The sequence below is a fragment of the Phyllobates terribilis genome, unplaced genomic scaffold, assembly GCF_046119375.1.
Source record: "Phyllobates terribilis strain yellow unplaced genomic scaffold, ASM4611937v1 Scaffold_1__5_contigs__length_1240528914, whole genome shotgun sequence".
Taxonomy (NCBI): Eukaryota; Metazoa; Chordata; class Amphibia; order Anura; family Dendrobatidae; genus Phyllobates; species Phyllobates terribilis.
The window spans coordinates 388,476,816-388,499,224 of record NW_027362761.1 but is presented as its reverse complement, the minus strand read 5'-3'; the positions used below and the strand labels follow the sequence as shown (position 1 = coordinate 388,499,224).

The 22,409-nt window shown below is 45.0% G+C and overlaps 1 protein-coding gene across 1 annotated transcript in view; it reads left to right on the top strand.

The window, feature by feature from the left end:
• SLC27A6 (solute carrier family 27 member 6) overlaps nt 1-22,409 on the top strand; it is a 106,379-nt gene that overhangs the window by 56,644 nt on the left and 27,326 nt on the right. The window contains exons 6-8 of the mRNA XM_073676552.1: nt 1,758-1,952; nt 7,207-7,297; nt 10,021-10,219. Of these exons, the coding sequence (XP_073532653.1) occupies nt 1,758-1,952; nt 7,207-7,297; nt 10,021-10,219 (485 nt within the window). The remainder of the gene's footprint in view (nt 1-1,757; nt 1,953-7,206; nt 7,298-10,020; nt 10,220-22,409) is intronic.

Below are 22,409 nucleotides of genomic sequence, written 5' to 3'. Positions count from 1 at the left end.
ATTTGCTTTTATGGGCTCTTTGTTTCCCTGCACACTAGACACTGATGTATTCTGTGGTCATAAATCAGCGGAGAGGAGCTCAAAAAAAGAGAGCTAAAAGAGTTACAAACACTCCATCAGACTATCAAAATTAGCTCACTGATGATTTCTCAGTAAACTCATTATAAAAGGCAAATGGTGCAACCCAATTGCATGAATAATTTTTAGCCCAAAACACATATATTTAAGTAAAAGAAAGAAATTTGTATATAAAAGTGGAAAACAATGTTTTAATATGTTTTTAAATACGGTACGTTAAGGTAGCAATTTGTATATTGATTAAAGTGAAACTCAGAATTCTGTTCTCTAAGGTTCCGCAAACTGGAAGTTGGTAATGTTTGTACACATCTGTACCATTCACAGCAGCACAACAATGCAGCTCATTAATATGCCGATATTTACTGCAGGACCAATTAGTCTGTGTTGTAATTGGTTTAGACTTTACAAGGACATGAGTGCTGTAATGATTATATACATGTATTTGTGATCTGTGCCCATGCAGCAGGATGTTATTCAGCATGGCAATACATGCGTGGATGGTACAACTACAGAAGAAGTTGCCCCATGCAGATACCGAAGTAGCAAAGGTTATGACTCACAGTGCTCAATCCTAATAACTTGTCAACGTACGTTATCTCATTTTAGAGGATTAAAATAACTCAATATTGCACAAGACATTGGCTGATGCCAAGTTAGCTATAACCCTTGATAACCTTTGATAAAAATAACCTTAGCTATATGTGTTTGTTATTTACAGTATTTATTTTGCTTTGCTTATATAGCGCCATTAATTCCACAGCGCTTTATTAAATTATCAGTAGTCATGAGCGAGCGTGTTCTGTTAACCCTCTTGGCGAGCATGATCTGGTGCTCGCTGAGTATTTGCGGCGTGCTCGAATGTTATGTTTGAGTCACTCCGTGTGCATGATTTGTGACTGTTTGACAGCTTTTATACAAAACAGGCATTCCTCACATGTATTAAAGATGTCAAACAGTCGCAAATCATGCATATGGAGTGACTCAAATATACATATTTATATATATATATATATATATATATATATATATATATATATATATATATATATATATAGCACGCTGAAGATACTTGGAAACCACACGAGCATGCTCGCTCATCACTAATCAGCACTGTCCCCATTGGGGCTCACAAGCTAAATTCTCTTTTATGTCTTCGGAGTGTGAGAGGAAACCGGAGAACCTGGAGGAAACCCACGCAAATATGGGGAGAACTTGCAGATGTTGTCCTTGGTGGGATTTGAACCCAGGACCCCAGTGCTGCAAAGCTGCAGTGCTAAGCACTGAGCCACCGTGCTGCCAATCCTGCACAACATATTGCAAGAAGGTGCAGCATAATGATATTCATATGAATTCACTACCTTTTAATAATGCCACATTCTGCTTGCCATTTGCCTGCTTGTCCATCATGGATGGATGACTCGACTACTGAGATCAGGTGATATTTTGCCAGTATGGGCAAACTTGAGGTTTCTCATTGGGGTGTCTAGCTGATAAGTTGTTTTCTGGCTGGTTATGGTAACATAACAGTAATGATATACATAGCATGGTGGTAACTAATATTTCTTAACTGCCACTACTTTCTTTCTACTTTAATGCACAACATCTCATATAACATGGGATCAGTTGTTGAGTAATAGAGTGTAATCTGGATTTCATGTAATTTTTTTGTGCTAACTCAGAGAGAAGATGAAAAAGATCACAAGGTGCGCATGGCTGTTGGAAATGGAGTCCGCAGTGACGTGTGGAGAGAATTCATCATGAGATTTGGAGATATAAAGATGTGTGAGCTGTACGGTGCCACGGAGGGTAACATTTGTTTTATGAACCATACTGGAAAAATTGGATCCGTTGGGCGCAGCAATTTCTTTTACAAGGTAAGGCAATTTAAGATTTAGTGAAGAAATATACGGCACTCCTGGTGAACGACTCAGGTGCCCAAGGATGGTTCCAACCCGTAATCCAGTATAAGTAATAAATTTGGCACTCAGATATTTGTAAACGTCACTGCCATACCGCAGCGTCACTGGCCACGTCCTGACCCAGCATTGTCTTTACTCAACTCCGGCTTCCTTCACACGGCAATCAGTTCTGATAAAGGTCTAAATAGACCGAAACGTTATATTGTGGACTGCCAATAAATCTATTACACGTTTACAAATATCTGAGTGCCAGGTTTATTGATTATACTGCAATTTAAGATTTAAGCAGATAACTACCCAAGATATATTTTGTAATTTCCCATTGCTTAAAATTCAGTTAATCTGTGAAGTCATATAAATACTAAACTAATCGGTACTTCGGTACTATAGCAACAGCCCTTGTCATAGCTCCTTTCTTAGGGTGCATTCACATTGTGTTTTGCCACCCGTTCGTTGGTCTTGTCGGAAAATGACGTACGACAGAGTATGCATTCACTCTGTCGGCACCATTGTAATTTTTGGCCCCGTCAGTGCATATGCCTGAATCTCGTTTTGCAGGTGTTTCAGACGTGAGCCCCGATGGGACCAACGAATTAGTGCCAAAACACAATGTGAAAGCACTCTTATTTATAGGGCTCCTGTATAAAAAGGGTTATCCAACCACTGAAATAAAAACCAAACAAACAAGAACGCTGTAAAATATAAAAATTAATATTTAACTTTACCAATCCTGTACTGCTCAGGTCCTACATCATCTCTGCACTTTGTTTGGACTGGATGACTGCAATTGATTGCCAAAATCCACAAGTGCAACAATCCTAATATAAAAAAAAAAAGAAAAAAAGCAATTTAAGCGTTTCCCGTCTTGGACAATTTTAATTTATTGCATTTTTGTTTTTCCTCCCCTATAACTGTTTTCTTTTTCTGTTAACATTGAAAGCTTGTTTTTGTGAGATGAGTTGTAGTTATGAAATGATACCGTTCATATACACTAGAAACTGGGATAAAAAAAATCCAGCTGATGTGAAATGGGGGGAAAAAAATTCAAATCTGCTGCTCGTCGTATATTTTTTGAGGTTTTGATTTTACGGAGTTCATCAAGCAGTAAAAATTACCTGGCAACATGAGTTTCCAGAACAGTATGTATATTGTGACATTATTTTTCTACATATACATATTGAATTTATTTAAATGGTAAAAAAAAGTTTTGAAAAAAAAAGGTTTGCGCTGCCATTTTCTTAGACCCATAACTTTTTTCATTTTTCTGTTGATGTAGATGTGTGAGAGCTGAAGATTTTTTTGGTATAGTTTTGGGGTACTGCAACGTTTTGTTAAATTTTTTATTTCATTTTTTATGGGAGCTTTATAGAGTTTGACATATGAATTGAATAATCAAAAATTTTGATAGATAAAACATGGAAATATTATAATATGTTTTATATATTTATTTTTTATTTATTAAAGTTTTGTGATTATATATACACTGACCAAAAAATAAAGGGAACACTCAAATAACACATCTTAGATCTGAATGAATGAAATATTCTCATTGAATACTTTGTTCTGTTCAAACTTGAATGTGCTGACAACAAAATCACACAAAAATCATCAATGGAAATCAAATTTATTAACCAATGGAGGCCTGGATTTGGAGTCACCCCCAAAATAAAAGTGGAAAAACACACTACAGGCTGATCCAACTTTGATGTAATGTCCTTAAAACAAGTCAAAATGAGGCTCAGTATTGTGTGTGGCCTCCATGTGCCTGTATGACCTCACTACAACGCCTGGGCATGCTCCTGATGAGGTTGCGGATGGTCTCCTGTGGGATCTCCTTCCAGACCTGGACTAAAGCATCCGCCAACTCCTGGACTGTCTGTGGTGCAACGTGCCGTTGGTGGATGGAGCGAGACATGATGTCCCAGATGTGCTCAATCGGATTAAGGTCTGGGTAACAGGCGGGCCAGTCCATAGCTTCAATGCCTTCATCTTGCAGGAACTGCTGACACACTCCAGCCACATGAGGTCTGGCATTGTCCTGCATTAGGGGGAACCCAGCATATGGTCTCACAAGGGGTCTGAGGATCTCATCTCGGTACCTAATGGCAGTCAGGCTACCTCTGGCGAGCACATTGAGGGCTGTGCGGCCCTCCAAAGAAATGCCACCCCACACCATTACTGACCCACTGCCAAACCGGTCATGCTGAAGGATGTTGCAGGCAACAGATTGCTCTCCACGGCATCTCCAGACTCTGTCTCGTCTGTCACGTGCTCAGTGTGAACCTGCTTTCATCTGTGAAGAGCACAGGGCGCCAGCGGCGACTTTGCCAATCCTGGTGTTTTGTAGCAAATGCCAAGCGTCCTGCACGGTGTTTGGCTGTGAGCACAACCCCCATCTGTGGACATCGGGCCCTCATACCACCCTTATGGAGTCGGTTTCTAGCTGTTTGTACAGACACATGCACATTTGTGGCCTGCTGGAGGTCATTTTGCAGGGCTCTGGCAGTGCTCCTCCTGTTCCTCCTTGCACAAAGGCGTAGGTAGTGGTCCTGCTGCTGGGTTGTTGCCCTCCTACGGCCCCCTCCACGTCTCCTGGTGTACTGGCCTGTCTCCTGGTAGTGCTTCCAGCCTCTGGACATTACGCTGACAGACACAGCAAACCTTCTTGCCACAGCTCGCATTGATGTGCCATCCTGAATGAGCTGCACTACCTGAGCAACTTCTGTGGGTTGAAGAGTCCATCTCATGCTACCAATAGTGTGAAAGCACAACCGACATTCAAAAGTGACCAAAACATCAGCCAGAAAGCATTGGTACTGAGATGTGGTCTGTGGTCCCCACCTGCAGAACCACTCCTTTATTGAGTGTGTCTTGATAATTGCCAATAATTTCTATCTATTGTCTATTCCATTTGCACAACGGCATGTGAAATTGATTGTCAATCAGTGTTGCTTCCTAAGTGGACAGTTTGATTTCACAGAAGTTTGATCTACTTGGAGTTATATTCTGTTGTTTAAGTGTTCCCTTTTTTTCTGAGCAGTGTATATATATATATATATATATATGTATATATATGTATATGTGTGTGTTTTTTTTTTACTTTTTTTTATATTACACTAAGACATTCTTTTAAAGAGTAACTAAACTTTCTCTCTGATTTTTCACATTTAACAGGCATTTGAATCCCCCTACAGATCGGTTGGGATGCTGAGATCCCCACTAATCGTGCAATAGACCCCCAACAGGAGCCCACAGCACACAGAAAGCACATGCTACAAACCTATACTTTCTGTTGAATCCATTCTCTGGGCTGTGTGCACACTCAGATAGGACCTGTGCTCTCCTGACTGCTGAGCTGCGTATATCTTGGGGTCTACTTGGCGATTGGTAGGGGGCTCAGAATCTGGACCCCCACTGATGTGTAGGCAATTTAAGCGCTTGCTAAATATAAAAAATCAGATATAAAGCTTAGCGACGCTTTAATCACTTGTTCTATATACTCCAATACCACTCTATTTCAGTATATAGTGTGAGGCAGTGACCGGAGTCGTATACGAGGGACATTATATATCCCCCAGAATGTCTACAGAGACCTATTAAATCCATTGGAGTGCATTGCAGTCACAGACACAGCGGCGGCTGCAATGCAGGAATGAAGGTGAGCAATCACCTGGTCAGACTACCTGGCTAAGGCAGATTAAGTAAAACCGGGCAGGGCCTTCATTTCTTGGAGGAGGTCACAGGAGGCAGTGGGGCGGCCTCCTCCCTCCAACCCGGATTTTCCAGTGGCTCTTGCCACAGGTCCTTTAAAAACTCCTTCACTAAGGTTTAGTGTTGTTCTATGTTGCAACCTGCTAGGAGCACAGCAGGTTAGCTCAGCAGGACTGAGTGTGGCTGAACCACCGCCTAGGAAGGCTCTGCACCTGTCAGGCTCTGAGAGGCCCTGCGTGGCCGTTGTCCCCGGCAACCGTTGTTTATGGACTCATGTTAACCCGGCTGCGAACGGGAGGACTTTCTGTTTAACCGTGAGTTGCTGAATAAAAGCTGTTTATGTTGGACTTGCTTGGGTCACTGCCTCAGTTACTGCACGGTGTGTACACCGCCGCCTTACAATAGTGAAGCTGAATTTCACAGGAGAACCAAGACGGAGGCGATGGGGGCCTTCAGGAGGCCTTCAACTGATATGTCAACTCATTGGCACCCTACAAAAACATCCAAGGCTACCGAACAGACACCCGGGCAGAATCGTGTGCCTTAAATGCCACTGTGAGAGATTGATGGCGATATTTAAGGGATTAAACAGCAATGATCGGAGTTAGCTTCGGTCACTGCTGTTAGAAGCAGATGTACTTGTAGGCACCTACCCTATGTGGAGTGGGTTCTGTTCCAGACTCTGCTCTAAAGCCTGCTCCATAGCCAGCACCTGACATATTGGGAAGGGGTTAAAATAATAAAAAAATCAATTAAAATATCAATGTAACCAAATTCCCAATCTACTGATTCCATGGCAACACTGGTTTAGTTCCACACCTGCTCCTGTTTCGGTAACCTCCAAAGATAATGACGGGTAGGCGCATTACCAGTTTGGTCAATCTCAGGCTGCAGCAATCCCATGTGTTGACATGTCTTTGTTGGAGGTCGGCAGGATCTTGGGGATGAATGAACGAAAGTGAAAAAATGAAAACTAACAACCTTGTTTGTTGTTAATTTCTTTTCTTCGAGATAACTCATGATATATTAAAAGGCATTAAAGTATTAAGTAGGAAGAAAAGTCTTCTCCACCAATGATGCAAAAAGGTGGAATCCTCCTCTAATCATGCAAATCAGGAAATGTCTAGGAAAAAAATAACACAGAGCTGCCTTATTATTAAAAGGGTTCTCCACTATTATACACGTCAATGATAATGGGCTGAGGGTAGAAAAAGTTGAATGTGAAGACTGCAGAGGAAGCTGATTAGTTGAAGTGGTCTTGTGGCATTCCCCAATGTTGATTTTCAGACTCCAACTGGTAAAGCAGTAAAGAATTTGGAGGAACGGTGCTGATCTGGTAGGTGAATATAAGTTTTTTCATACCGACTAAGCCCATTAGGATTAACTTGTATTGTGGTGGAGGCCCCATTTAATATGAGATCTGCACTTTATAATTTATATCACATGCTATTATCATGAACTTATCAATTAATTGATTTGTTTTTATTTCTATTCCCAGCTTGTCTTTCCTTTTGAACTCATTAAATATGACATTCAAAAAGATGAACCAATAAAAAACAAAGAAGGCTGGTGTGAAAGAGTTAAAAAAGGTAAAGTGGTCTGTTTTATGGATAGTTAAAAACTGACGCTGGTGATAGAGTTAGGTCCATATATATTTGGACAGAGACAACATTTTTCTAATTTTGGTTCTAGACATTACCACAATGAATTTTAAACAATACAATTCAGATGCAGTTGAAGTTCAGACTTTCAGCTTTCATTTGAGGGTATCCACATTAAAATTGGATGAAGGGTTTAGGAGTTTCAGCTCCTTAACCTTTGCCACCCTGTTTTTAAAGGGACCAAAAGTAATTGGACAAGTGACTCCAAGGCTATTTCATGGACAGGTGTGGGCAATCCCTTCGTTATGTCATTCTCAATTAAGCAGATAAAAGGCCTGGAGTTGATTTGAGGTGTGGTGCTTGCATTTGGAAGGTTTTGCTGTGAAGTAAACATGCTGTCAAAGGAGCTCTCCATGCAGGTGAAACAAGCCATCCTTAAGCTGCAAAAACAGAAAAAACCCATCCGAGAAATTGCTACAATATTAGGAGTGGCAAAATCTACAGTTTGGTACATCCTGAGAAAGAAAGAAAGCACTGGTGAACTCATCAATGTAAAAAGACCTGGGCGCCCACGGAAGACAACAGTGGTGGATGATCGCAGAATCATCTCCATGGTGAAGAGAAACCCCTTCACAACAGCCAACCAAGTGAACAACACTCTCCAGGAGGTAGGTGTATCAATATCCAAATCTACCATAAAGAGAAGACTGCATGAAAGTAAATACAGAGGGGTCACTGCAAGGTGCAAGCCACTCATAAGCATCAAGAATAGAAAGTCTAGACTGGACTTTGCTAAAAAACATCTAAAAAAGCCAGCACAGTTCTGGAAGAACATTCTTTGGACAGATGAAACCAAGATCAACCTGTACCAGAATGATGGAAACAGAAAAGTATGGCGAAGGCGTGGTATGGCTCATGATCCAAAGCATAGCACATTATCTGTAAAACACGGCGGAGGCAGTGTGATGGCTTGGACATGCATGGCTGCCAGTGGCACTGGGTCACTAGTGTTTATTGATGATGTGACACAGGACAGAAGCAGCCCAATGAATTCTGATGTATTCAGAGCCATACTGTGTGCTCAGATCCAGCCAAATGCAGCCAAACTGATTGGTCGTCATTTCATACTACAGATGGACAATGACCCAAAACATAAAGCCAAAGCAACCCAGATGTTTATTAAAGCAAAGAAGTGGAATATTCTTGAATGGCCAAGTCAGTCACCTGATCTCAACCCAATTGAGCATGCATTTCACTTGTTAAAGACTAAACTTCAGACAGAAAGTCCCACAAACAAACAGCAAATGAAAACCACCGCAGTGAAGGCCTGGCAGAGCATCAAAAAGGAGGAAACATAGCGTCTGGTGATGTCCATGAGTTCAAGACTTCAGGCCGTCATTGCCAACAAAGGGTTTTCAACCAAGTACTAGAAATGAGCATTTTATTTACAATTATTTAATCTGTCCAATTACTTTTGGTCCCTTTAAAAACAGGGTGGAACATGTTAAGGAGCTGAAACTCTTAAACCCTTCATCCAATTTTAATGTGGATACCCTCAAATGAAAGCTGAAAGTCTGAACTTCAACTGCATCTGAATTGTTTTGTTTAAAATTCATTGTGGTAATGTCTAGAACCAAAATTAGAAAAATGTTGTCTCTGTCCAAATATATATGGACCTAACTGTATATTTTATATATTTAAAGCTATTTTAGTCTTGAGGCGCATGCAGCAACTTAAACCCAAGTACATACATATCTCCCACGTATTTGGACTTGACTGTACATCTATCCAGGAAGCACAAACTGCATATTCTACCTGGACATGATAAAGGAATGGCTTATGCTTCAGAAAGGGGAAGATCTGCCAAACATAGTCTATCAGCAGGATGGTTCAGCTCCACATTTCCATTCGGATGTTCACTGATACCTGAGTGAAACTGTACCGAAAGGTTGGATTAGCTGCATCAGAAACAATGATTCACCAATGGCCTCCACCATCACCAGATCGAACAGCCTGCGAGTTCTGTGGGGCTACATCAATGACTCAATGTATCTGTCCCAGCCACAGGTTCTGAACGATATGAGACAACGCATCACTGAAACAGTGGTATCCATATCTGAGGATGTGTTCTCACACGTCTGGACAGAACTGGACTACCACCTAGTCATTTGCCGTGTCACCAAAGGAAATCTCTTTGAACGTCTGTAGTGTAGTAGTGCTGTGTATCCACCTGACTTCTGCACAACACAACTGATGGTCTCAACCCAATTTATAAGGCAAGAAATCCCACTTATTAAACCTGACAGGGCACACCTGTGAAGTGAAAACCATTTCCGGTGACTACCTCTTGAAGCTCATCAAGAGAATGCCAAGAGTGTGCAAAGCAGTCATCAAAGCAAAAGGTGGCTACTTTGAAGAACCTAGAATATAAGACATATTTTCAGTTGTTTCACACTTTTTTGTTAAGTATATAATTCCACATGTGTTAATTCATAGTTTTGATGCCTTCAGTGTGAATGTATAATTTTCATAGTCAAGAAAATACAGAAAAATCTTTAAATGAGAACGTGTGTCCAAACTTTTGGTCTGTACTGTACGTTGGATAGATAGTGTGTCTTTTCATGTTGATAAATTTGTGTTATGTTCTCTTGATTCTAAATACTAATGCTATAATTTTTCACCATCCTTTTTCATTCTACTCCAACCCAAAGGTGAAACTGGACTTCTCATTTCCAAAGTGAATCATTCTAATCCTTTCTTTGGTTATGCCGGAAATAAAAAACACACAACCAAGAAATTGTTGTGTGATGTATTTAAGAATGGAGATGTTTTTTTCAACACTGGAGATTTGATGGTTCAAGATCACGATAATTTTCTCTACTTTCGTGACAGAATTGGAGATACGTTTAGGTCAGTAACAACAAGTTGATGTTTTCCTGGCTTCATTCATTTAGGCCTCACTTCAAAATTAGATGTTTGCTTAGAGGAGAAAAAATAGGCAAGTTAGATATTAGCAAGAATTCTATTATAGTTGTGATTTATGAAACCACCAAAGTCACCAGCAGCAATCTATCTCATAGTGAAACACTAAAGTCACAAACTTGTGGTAATGATTGCATAAGACATGTGTTTCACATCTGCCTAGGATGAAACTTCATATCTTTAGTCACAGTACTTGGTCAAGGGCACAATCGGCTATCTTTATACAGCCCTGAGAGTTTTCGGTCTCTTTCAACCACAAGAATCGCAAAGGACACAGTGCTTTTCTTGATGTCAAATTATTGGACACCTTGGCAGAACATCATAATAAGTTTGTAATAGTCTATCCAGTACCACATATCCTGCACTGCATCATGGTATCTACTGTAAATGAAACAGAATTTAAATGCATTCTTGATCTTGGGCATTATTTTACTTGCAAGTCTCTACAGCAGCTCCCTGCCCTATAAAGGAGAATAAAGATATTTTAGAATTTTATGAAATGCCAAATAACACATTCTGATGGAATTCATGACATGTCCACTTTAGAGGATGCACCTTTTCATTTCTGAACACTCTTTTTTATTATTATTTAATTAACAAATTCTTAGCTATTGAAAGATACTAATGTAATAATAATATAATTACTACTAGTGTTGAGCGAGCACTAAAATGCTCGGGTGCTCGAAGCTCGGGCCGAACGCACCATGATACTCGGGTGCTCGACCCGAGCAACGAGCCCAATGTTAGTCTATGGGAGACCCGAGCATTTTTGTGGCGGCACCCCCGGCAGTCTGTAGAAAGCCTGAAAAGTGCCCAAAACGATAGTGACAGTGCTCAAATGACATGGGGACAGCATGGGGTTCGCCCCAGGAAGCATTTCTGACCCCCAGGTCACTGCTGTCAACAACGTGGTCAGAGGTATTAAGTCACTTTTACGGGTTCACAATAAAACGTTCAAAAACGAAACTGAAACGGCTTTCCTGTGAAATATGTTAAGGAACTTCCTTTCCAGGGTAAAGACTTGTGTATAAGGTAAAATAAATAACCAAAAACAAAAATACTCCTCCACACCTTGGGCTATGTTCACAAGTAGCATTTTTTATGCGTTTTTGCACTTTTGTATTGCTTTCAACCGTGACAAATGCATTCACCGGGAAATGTCATTTTAAAAATTTATAACCATATCTGGCCATGTGCTGTGTGACACATGCATACAATGCTGAAAAGACATGGGAACAGCATGGAGAAGACTCCTGGAAGCATCTCTGACACCCAGGTCACTGCCTAAAAGTGTGCCCATCAGAAGTGATCCTTACCGCATCAGAAGATGCAGACTTGCAACTATCCCCGTGCAAGTCCTTGTCCCTGGGCAGTGTTCAATTGTACCTCCCCCATTCCTTGCAATGCAAGCGCAAGTATGCAGCCAACAACCCACCAATCCCCAGGCTGCAATACCATATTGCTTGCTTGCTTGCACTTGAAATTGGGCCTTTTAGGCATGTGGAGGCGGAATCTGGCCACCACGTCATGGCTGCGTCGGCGGCCTGGTATCCATACTCAGTCCCCAGCCGCCCGGCTGCCAGGTGTCCATATTCGGTCCCCAGCCGCACCCCTATTTGTCCCGGTAACCTTCCCCACACTTTTCTTAGCCTGGCCTGCTTTAGGGCAGCATTGGCCGAGCCAACCAGACAACCAGACTCCTCCGGTGGGCCCTGGCTTCTCCATCAGGGGAGTTGAGAGTGTCAAGGTGAGGAGCATGATGATGATGATAGAAGTTAGCATCTGCTTTGTTTTCTTGGAATGCAAGCGAAAGTGTGCCACCCACTCACCCCCAGGCTGCAATACCATACTGCTAGCTTGCTTGCACTTGAAATGAGGCCTTTTAGGCTTGTGGAGGCAGACGCCGGCCACCACGTCCTGGCTGCGTCGGCGGCCTGGTATCCATACTCAGTCCCCAGCCGCCCGGCGGCCGGGTGTCCACGCTTGGTCCCCAGCCGCCAGGGGGGGGACGGGTGTCCATACTTGGTCCCCAGCCGCCCCTATTTGTCCCGGTAACCTTCCCTACACTTTTCTTAGTCTGGCCTGCTTTAGGGCAACATTGGCCAAGCCCACCAGACAACCAGACTCCTCCCGTGGGCCCTGGCTTCTCCATCAGGGGAGTTGAGAGTGCCAAGGTGAGGGGCATGATGATGATGATAGAAGTTAGCATCTACTCTCTTTTCTTGGAATGCAAGCTTAAGTGTGCAGCCTGACACCCACCCACCCCCAGGCTGCAATATCATACTGCTACCTTGCTTGCACTTGAAATTGGGCCTTTTAGGCATGTGGAGGCGGAATCTGGCCACCACATCATGGCTGCGTTGGCTGCCTGGTGTCCATACTCAGTCTCCAGCCGCCCGGCGGCCGGGTGTCCACACTCGGTACCCAGCCGCCAGGGGGCGGCCAGGTGTCCTCGCTTGGTCCCCAGCCGCCAGGGGGTGGCCGGGTGTCCATACTCAGTCCCCAGCCGCCCCACGGCCGGGTGTCCACACTCGGTCCCCAGCCACCAGGGGGCGGCCGGGTGTCCATACTCTGTCCCCAGCCGCCCCTATTTGTCCCGGTAACCTTCCCCACACTTTTCTTAGCCTGGCCTGCTTTAGGGCAGCATTGGCCGAGCCCACCAGACAACCAGACTCCTCCGATGGGCCCTGGCTTCTCCATCAGGGGAGTTGAGAGTGCCAAGGTGAGGAGCATGATGATGATGATAGAAGTTAGCATCTGCTTTGTTTTCTTGGAATGCAAGCGTAAGTGTGCAGCCTGCCACCCACCCACCCCCAGGCTGCAATACCATACTGCTTGCTTGCACTTGAAATTGGGCCTTTTAGGCATGTGGAGGTGGAATCTGGCCGCCACGTCATGGCTGCGTCGGCGGCCTGGTATCCATACTCATTCCCCAGCCGCCCGGCGGCCGGTTGTCCACACACGGTCCCCAGCCACCTGGCGGCGGCCGGGTGTCCATAAATGGTCCCCAGCCGGCCCTGTTTGAAGGACAGCCTAACCACAAACACGTGGACAAGTGAATGTGGCCAGGGATGGTCCATCTCACTGACGCCTTCACACTGGGTTAATATTGTGGAAACCGGGACACAGTTGGACACTGGGATGCAACACGTCCTGCAGACATAGAGGATTGCGGGTCCTGGGTCAATCAAGCTTCAACACAAAGTTCAGAAGGTAGACAGCAGCAGTGGTCAGCCTCCTACACAACGAGTAAATTATTCATGATCATGAGGCCATCCATCTCCTTAGCTTTCTGTTCCTTGGAATGCAAGCGCATGTATGTAGTAGCACCTAGGCCTGAGGTGGTCAGCGTTTTGGCGCATATCCTACCTCCTCCGAGGATTGCTGGATGTCTTCCTGCTACTATCCCAGTTCTATGACTCCCGTTAAAACAAAGCTTCAGGCGATAAATGATGGATGAGGTGGTGGCAAAGGAGAAAGAGCAGGAGGAACAGGGACCATTCACATCAATATCAGGCCAGTCAACCACACATGTCTTGTAGGATATGTTTCTGTACCAAAAGGAGCGGTTCGGCTACACAATTATAGGGCATACAGTGAGTGCAATGCCTACCAAAAATTTTGAGGCACTCCAATGCCCCTTGGAAGTGACATGGAGGTCAGAGGGCCTTAACTAAACCATTTTTTCCATTTATAGCAACTGGGTCTCCAGTACACTGTTGGCCTAAGCAGTGAATGGAAGGCTTTCCAAAAATTATGAGGAACTGCAATGCCCCTTGAAACAGACGTGGATTACAGCGTACTAAAAACCTTCTACCCATTATTGGGGAGTCGATCTCCCTTAGTGTTCGACTATGCATTGAATAGCAAAAGCTGACTAAAATTAGGAGGAATTGCAATGCCCGTTGGAAGAGTCGTGGAGGTTAGAGTTAATTAAAAACAACATTTCAATGCCCCTTGGAAGAGCTGTGGAGTTCAGAGTGGTTTAACAAGACGGTTTTAATGACCCTTCCCCCAGCAGCACTAAAAACATGCTCCGATAACACACTAGCAGCAGGGCAGGCCAGGACCTCCAAGGCGAGAGAGCGAGTTCATTCCAAGTGTCCAGCTTGGATACCCAATAATTAAAAGGCACAGAGGAATCATGGAGGATGCTGGTACGGTCGGCAAGGTACTCCCTCACCATCTTTTGAAACTTTCCACTCCTTGTGAGAGAAAACTGTCCCAGAACGTTGACAGTGTTCCCCTGCCTCTGCTTGATTGGAGTTGCGTCTCTCTAGCCTGTATGCCTTGGTTGGTCAACAAACTGTGACCTCTGCTGCTAGCGTGTTCAGATGGGAATTTTTTTAACAGTTCTGCAGCAAGGGCCTTCTGGTACTGCCCCATTTTTGTAGACCTCTCCACCTCAGGAATAAGAAAGTGAAAGTTCTCCTTGTAGCGGGGGTCTAAAAGTGTCACCAACCAGTAATGACTGTCACCCAACATTTTGACAACGCGAGGGTCACAGTTAAGGCAGCGTAACATAAAGTCAGCCATGCGTGCCAGACTGGTAATGGGCAAGACTTCCGTGTCCTCACCAAGATGACGACTGACCATGCTCTCCTCCTCCCCCTCCTCCCCCCTGTCCTCAGGCCACCCACGCTGAATTGACGGTATGACAGTTGTACAGGTACTACTGTCTACAGCGCATGATACCAGCTCCTGTTCTTCCTCCTCCTCCTCCTCCTCTCCCTCATTGTCCCCCAATGCACGTTGGGATGAGATGAGGCTGGGCTGTGTGTAATCGCCCGCTACGGCTTCTTGATCCATCTCATCATACTCTGGCTGCAATGCCTCCTCTTTAATTCTCTGCAGAGAGCATTGCAAAAGACAGACAAGTGGGATGCTGATGCTAATGATGGCGTCATCGCCACTCACCATCTTCTCCTCAAAGTTTATCAGGATGGTACATATGTCAGACATCCAGGTCCACTCCTGAGGTCTTATGTGTGGAGTCTGACCTGAATATCGACGGCCTTGTTGCAGCTGGTACTCCACAACTGCTTTCTTCTGCTCACAAATCCTTTGCAACATGTGGAGGGTAGAGTTCCAACGTGTGGGGACATCACACGCCAGTCGGAGTGCCGGAAGCTGCAAACGCTGCTGCAACAGCAAGGGCGGCGGAAGCTGTAGCCGACTACCGAAAATGAGCTGACAGGCGGCGTACTTTGACAAGCAGATCTGGCAACTCGGGGTACAATTTAAGAAACCGCTGAACCACGAGGTTAAGCACATGAGCCAGGCATGGTACGTGTGTGATCTCGCCTCGCCTCAGAGCCGCCACCAGGTTACGGCCATTGTCACACAGGACCATGCCTGGATGTAGGTTCACCGTTCTCAGCTACAGATCTGCCTGCTCTTTCACAGCTGTCCACAACTCACAAGCCGTGTGAGGTTTATCACCTAAGCTTGTGAGTTTCAGCACAGCCTGTTGCCGCTTGGCTGAGGCAATACTGCAGTGCTTCCAGCTTGTAACTGATGCGATATCTGAGATGGAGGCTGAAAATGAGGAGCAGGAGGAGGAGGATGCGCAGGAGCTGTACACTGTGGGGGCAACTCTGACTGACATAGGGCCCGCAATCCTCAGTGTGGGGAGGATGTGTTCCGTCCCAAGATCTGACTGGGTCCCGGCTTCCACTATGTTTACACAGTGTGCCATCAGGGAGATGTACCGTCCCTGCCCACAAGCACTTGTCCACGTGTCCGTTGTCAGGTGGACTCTCCCAGTAACTGCGTTATTGATGGCACGGCAGATGTTTTGGGACACATGCTTGTGTAGTGCGGGGATGGCACACCGGGCAAAATAGTGTCGCCTGGGGACCGAGTACCGAGGGACGGCCACCGCCATAAGGTTGCGGAAGGATTCCGTCTCCACCAGCCTAAAAGGCAGCATTTCCAATGCAAGCAGTCGTGAAATTTGCGAATTTAGGACTGTGGCCTGTGGGGCTTTGGCTACGAATTTGCGCTTTTGTTCAAAGGTCTGGGATATGGACAATTGAACGCTGCGGTGGGACGTGGACGAGGACGTTGATGCTGTTTCTTGAGAAACTGCCATAACAAGTGAAGACTGAGAGGAGGGGGCATCTTTGCATGCAGTATGGACAGGGGATTGCCTTGCACGCACAACAGGGGGTTTTCTTACAGACACACCAGCGGAAGAAGCAGTGGTGAAACCCGCTGACACTGGTCGTGGACCCTGGAGTACGCCCCACAAAGTCAGGTGCTTTGCTGACATGTGCCTGATCATACTGTTGGTGGTCAGGCTGGTAGTTTTGTCACCCCTTCTGATGCTGGCCTGGCAGGTGGTACAAATGGCCTTTTTGGGGTTATCAGTAGAGTCTTTAAAAAAATTTCAGACTCTGGAAGACCTACCGGTTGTACTGGCAACGTCCCTTGTGTTGGTGTTACGGGGAACGGTTGCCCGCCTTCTGTCTGCTTCCACCACACTGCTTCTTCCTGCCTGTTGGGGTACTCTGCCTCCCTCCCCCTGTGTGCGGCTGGCCTCACTCTGCGTCTCCTCCTGCCACGTTGGGTCAGTTACTATATCATCCACCACCTCCTTCTCTTCCACTTCCGCACCACGGTCCTCCTCCTCACTTTGTGGCAATTGTGTCTCCTCATCGTCCACCTCTTGTGACAAATTGCCAGCGTCGCCTTCCTGTGGCCGTGGCTGTTCAAATATTTGGCCATCACTACATGGGATCTCCTCTTCCACCACTACAAGCGGAGCAGGCAAGGGGCCCAATTATGGAAATGGACCAGTGAACAGCTCTTCAGAGTGTCCAACTGTGGGATCAGTTGCTCGGCATGGTGGGAGGAAGGAGCATCAGGGTGAGGAGGAGTATGCGGTCGAGACTCACGGCTACTAACACTTGACCATGTGGAAGACAGACCGGAGGTGGTGGTGCCCAGGTGACTGGAAGTATTATCTACTATCCAATTAATAACCTGTTCACACTGATCAGTTCGCAATAGTGGTATTGTTGTGTGCTTCCCTAGTAATTCGGTCAAGAACTGGGAGCGAGAAGATGTGGCTGTTGGTTGTGGCACATTTTCACCTTGGCCACGGCCCCGTCCTCTGCACGCACCATCACCAGAATGTCCAGTTCCACGTCCCTTGCCACGCACCTTGCCCATTGTAAATGAAGTAAAATAGCTTACACTCGCACTATCAATGGCAAAAGGGTAATAAAAAGGAGATTAGAACCATGGAAGAGGAAAACCACAGTTCTAGTTCTCTGGCCTACACCAGAATCTTTTAAACAGATATATTGGTGTCTGAACAGTCAGCGAGACACTGAAAATGTTTTTTTTTTATGCAAAAAAGACAAAAAGTGGATAATACAGAGATTTGAACCGTGGAACTGCAAAACCACAGTTATAATTTCCTGGTGTATACCAGACTTGTTAAAATAGATATATTGGTGTCTGAACAGTTAGCGACACACTCAAACTGTTTTTGTTTTATGGAAAAAAGGCAAGCAGGTTGATAACACCCAGATTTGAACACGGGAAGAGGAAAACCACAGTTCTAGTTCTCTGGCCTACACCAGAATCTTTTAAACAGATATATTGGGGTCTGAACAGTAAGCGAGACACTGAAAATGTTTTTTTTTATGCAAAAAGACAAAAAAGTGAAAGTGGATAATACGGAGATTTGAACCGTGGAACTGCAGAACCACAGTTATAATTTCCTGGTGTATACCAGACTTGTTAAAATAGATATGTTGGTGTCTGAACAGTCAGCGACTCACTCAAACTGTTTTTTTTTATGGAAAAAAGGCAAGCAGGTTGATAACACCCAGATTTGAACCGTAGAAGAGGAAAAACACAGTTCTAGTTCTTTGGCCTACACCAGACTCTTTTAAACAGATATATTGGTGTCTGAACAGTCAGCGAGACACTGAAAATGTTTTTTTTTAATGCAAAAAAGACAAAAAAGTGGATAATATAGAGATTTGAACCGTGGAACTGCAAAACCAAAGTTATAATTTCCTGGTGTATACCAGACTTGTTAAAATAGATATATTGGTGTCTGAACAGTCATCGACATACTCAAACTGTTTTTTTTTATGGAAAAAAGGCAAGCAGGTTGAGAACACCCACATTTGAACCGTGGAAGTGTAATGCAGGTGCCGGGATGCAACTCACAGAGGCACAAGGCGAGAACAGTAAGAGTTAAATATAAACAGTTTATATATATATAACAGGTACACTGAACAAGGGATTGCAACAAGGGTAATAAACAGTAATTCGAAGTATTAGCAAAATGCAAAGTCTCTCAAGGTAATGTGGTGCCCTCGATCATGGGAGACACCACGTGAGTTCCTTAACTGTGCATATGGCTCTAGCGGTGGTCACCGGTTATTCCCGCTAGGCCGTGAGTCTTTTTCCGGATAAATTCAATTAGATCACGTTGAGCTTGTTTAGCCCCAACCGTCCCCCTCCCAACCTGAGTACCTAAACCCAATTGTCCCCGGTACCGTGGGTGAACAGTAGAAGTGACGGCCCTGTTCACGTATGCAGCTCCTCTGCTTTCGCTGGCGTGACTTTCCTGGGGCAGCCGTCTCTCAAATCCTCTCTGCTTGGCCGTTGGAGGCAATCTCTCGAGCCTTGGGTAGGGGGGTCGAGACCTCGTTTGTCGGCGGGCGACGTCGGGTTCCGCAAACTCACTCAGCACCGCAAGCAGGTTCCGAGTCTCCTCAGCAGGCACAGCACTCGGGTCACATCTGTGAGGGATCCGGAGCACCTCTACCGGTGCCCGGCTGTGGCACCTCACAGGCCTCTGGCTTAGGCCTGTCACGCGGGGCTTCTCAGCACGCTGGGAACACGTCTGCTCCTTTCTGCTGCTTGGCGCCAAAGATCACTCAGGTTTGGCGCACTGGCCTCTTATCTCCCCGAACTCCTTCCTGGAAGTCACCTGATTGGGTCCAGCGTCTAAATCTGCTCTCCCTTCAACTTCCCTTGCATATCTTGGTTCCGCTTGACTGTGTCTGGCCAGCAGATGGCAGCCTCTCTCCATCTTTGAAGCATCATGTAGGAGCTCTCTCGCCTTTGCTACAGAAGAGGCAAAACACAGTTCTAGTTCTCTGGTCTACACCAGACTCTTTTAAACAGATATATTTGTGTCTGTACACTCACAGACACATTCAATTTTTTTTTTGGGGGGGGGGGGGGGGATACCGAAAGGTTAATAAGATGGGTATTTGTACAGTCTGACTGAGGAAAAAAAACAAACAAACAGGATTTAGATGAAAAAAAAAAGGATTTTTCCTTGCACCTGAGACCTGGGGCTAAGTTTTAGAAATTTGACCAGCAGGAGCACACAGGACTGTAATGCAGTGTTTGTTGGTATAACCACTGCGTCTCCTATACAGCCTGCCTGCCTGCCTGATATCTGGGATGGATATTAGTCCTGAGAAGGACTGTTTGTTTGATTTTGCAGGCTTTAGAGACCCTACACTAACTATTTTGCAGTATAAATCTCTCCCTAGCTCTGCAGCACTGACCCTACACTGTCTGATCCTGAGCGACTGTGTCCAAGATGGCGGCGCCAGGTTTTAAATACTTGAGGTGACGCTGTGCGGCCAGCCAATCACTGTAATGCCCACAAACAACATGGCTGCGGCATTACAGTGACTGACTGGCAATCCCTGCATGTTCATTGGCTCTATAAAGAGCGCCAAACGTGCAGGGCGGAGACCCGAGCTCCCGCCCGAGTAACCCGGAAATGCTCGGTGCTCGCCGAACATCCCGAGTAGTGAGATGCTCGGGACGAGTAACGAGCAGTGTCGAGCATGCTCGCTCAACACTAATTACTACATAACACTTGCCCTACAGAAGTAACGAGGAACAGTGCAAAGATAAAGTCTTAAAAAGGAAATTGTGAAGCATCCAACTTTCAGATCATTGTGCTACAGGGCTACCAACACTTGGATGACTAGGCTCATTGTGATGGCAAAGATGACACAGGGAGGCTGAGGGGGCTGGGGCTGATTCAGAATGTGCACTATGTTAGAAGCCAGCAGCTAAGATTTCATTGTTTAGGTCAATGACCTTGGAAAGTTTAAAAGGGAACAGAGAGTATTTCGAAACTGCATACCCGTTCACCCATATTATACCAACAATAAACCACTCAAATTCAAAGTCATGTTGTTCTACCAGAAACCTCTTCTAGTGCTTTTTTATAGGATATATTCACTTTGGAAGTACATTGCAATCCTTATTATGTATTGATCCTGAGATGTACCCTTTTATTATAGAATGGAATCACATACCCAGCCTGCAAGACTGAAGTGTCAATCATTGCTTGATTGCTCAATGTCATTTTTATCCTTGGAATTGTACTTTTTCCGCCAAACACTGTACAGTAATCTGTCTCACTGCATTAAACAGTGGAGTAGCTTGGGTTGCCAACACCTGGGGCAAATCAAATATTGTTCTTACCCAAATAATAATGTCCACCGAGTGCCCACTTAAAACAAATAATGTACTTTTAGTGCACCCTTACATAAAAATGATGCCCCCTAAATTCCCCTGTCAAAAGTAATAATGCCTCCTTAGTGCCACCCTCTGCAAAAAATATATATAAAGTTTGTACTCACCTAATCTGAGTGACCAAGTCCTCTTCTCCCCTGCACACAAAGTGGGTCGGCACAGGTGTCACAATGCAGTGATGCACTGTGCCCCCTGCACTGGGCTGCTGACATATTGTGCATATTGTGCTCTGGGCTGCTGAGTGCTGACATATTGTGCATAGTGTGCTCTGGGCTGCTGAGTGCTGATATATTGTGCATATTGTGCTCTGGGCTGCTGAGTGCTGACATATTGTGCATATTGTACTCTGGGCTGCTGAGTGCTGACATATTGTGCATATTGTACTCTGGGCTGTTGAGTGCTGATATATTGTGCATATTGTACTCTGGGCTGCTGAGTGCTGATATATTGCGCATATTGTGCTCTGGGCTGCAGAGTGCTGATATATTGTGCATATTGTACTCTGGGCTGCTGAGTGCTGACATATTGTGCTCTGGGCTGCTGAGTGCTGACATATTGTGCATATTGTGCTCTGGGCTGCTGAGTGCTGACATATTGTGCATATTGTACTCTGGGCTGCTGAGTGCTGATATATTGTGCATATTGTACTCTGGGCTGTTGAGTGCTGATATATTGTGCATATTGTGCTCTGGGCTGCTGAGTGCTGACATATTGTGCATATTGTACTCTGGGCTGTTGAGTGCTGATATATTGTGCATATTGTACTCTGGGCTGCTGAGTGCTGACATATTGTGCATATTGTACTCTGGGCTGCTGAGTGCTGATATATTGTGCATATTGTACTCTGGGCTGCTGAGTGCTGACATATTGCGCATATTGTGCTCTGGGCTGCAGAGTGCTGATATATTGTGCATATTGTGCTCTGGGCTGCTGAGTGCTGACTTATTGTGCATATTGTGCTCTGGGCTGCTGAGTGCTGACATATTGTGCATATTGTGCTCTGGGCTGCTGAGTGCTGACATATTGTGCATATTGTACTCTGGGCTGCTGAGTGCTGATATATTGTGCATATTGTACTCTGGGCTGCTGAGTGCTGACATATTGTGCATATTGTGCTCTGGGCTGCTGAGTGCTGACATATTGTGCATATTGTACTCTGGGCTGCTGAGTGCTGATATATTGTGCATATTGTACTCTGGGCTGCTGAGTGCTGACATATTGTGCATATTGTACTCTGGGCTGCTGAGTGCTGATATATTGTGCATATTGTACTCTGGGCTGCTGAGTGCTGACATATTGTGCATATTGTACTCTGGGCTGCTGAGTGCTGACATATTGTGCATATTGTGCTCTGGGCTGCTGAGTGCTGATATATTGTGCATATTGTACTCTGGGCGGCTGAGTGCTGATATATTGTGCATATTGTACTCTGGGCTGCTGAGTGCTGATATATTGTGCATATTGTGCTCTGGGCTGCTGAGTGCTGATATATTGTGCATATTGTACTCTGGGCGGCTGAGTGCTGACATATTGTGCATATTGTACTCTGGGCTGCAGAGTGCTGATATATTGTGCATATTGT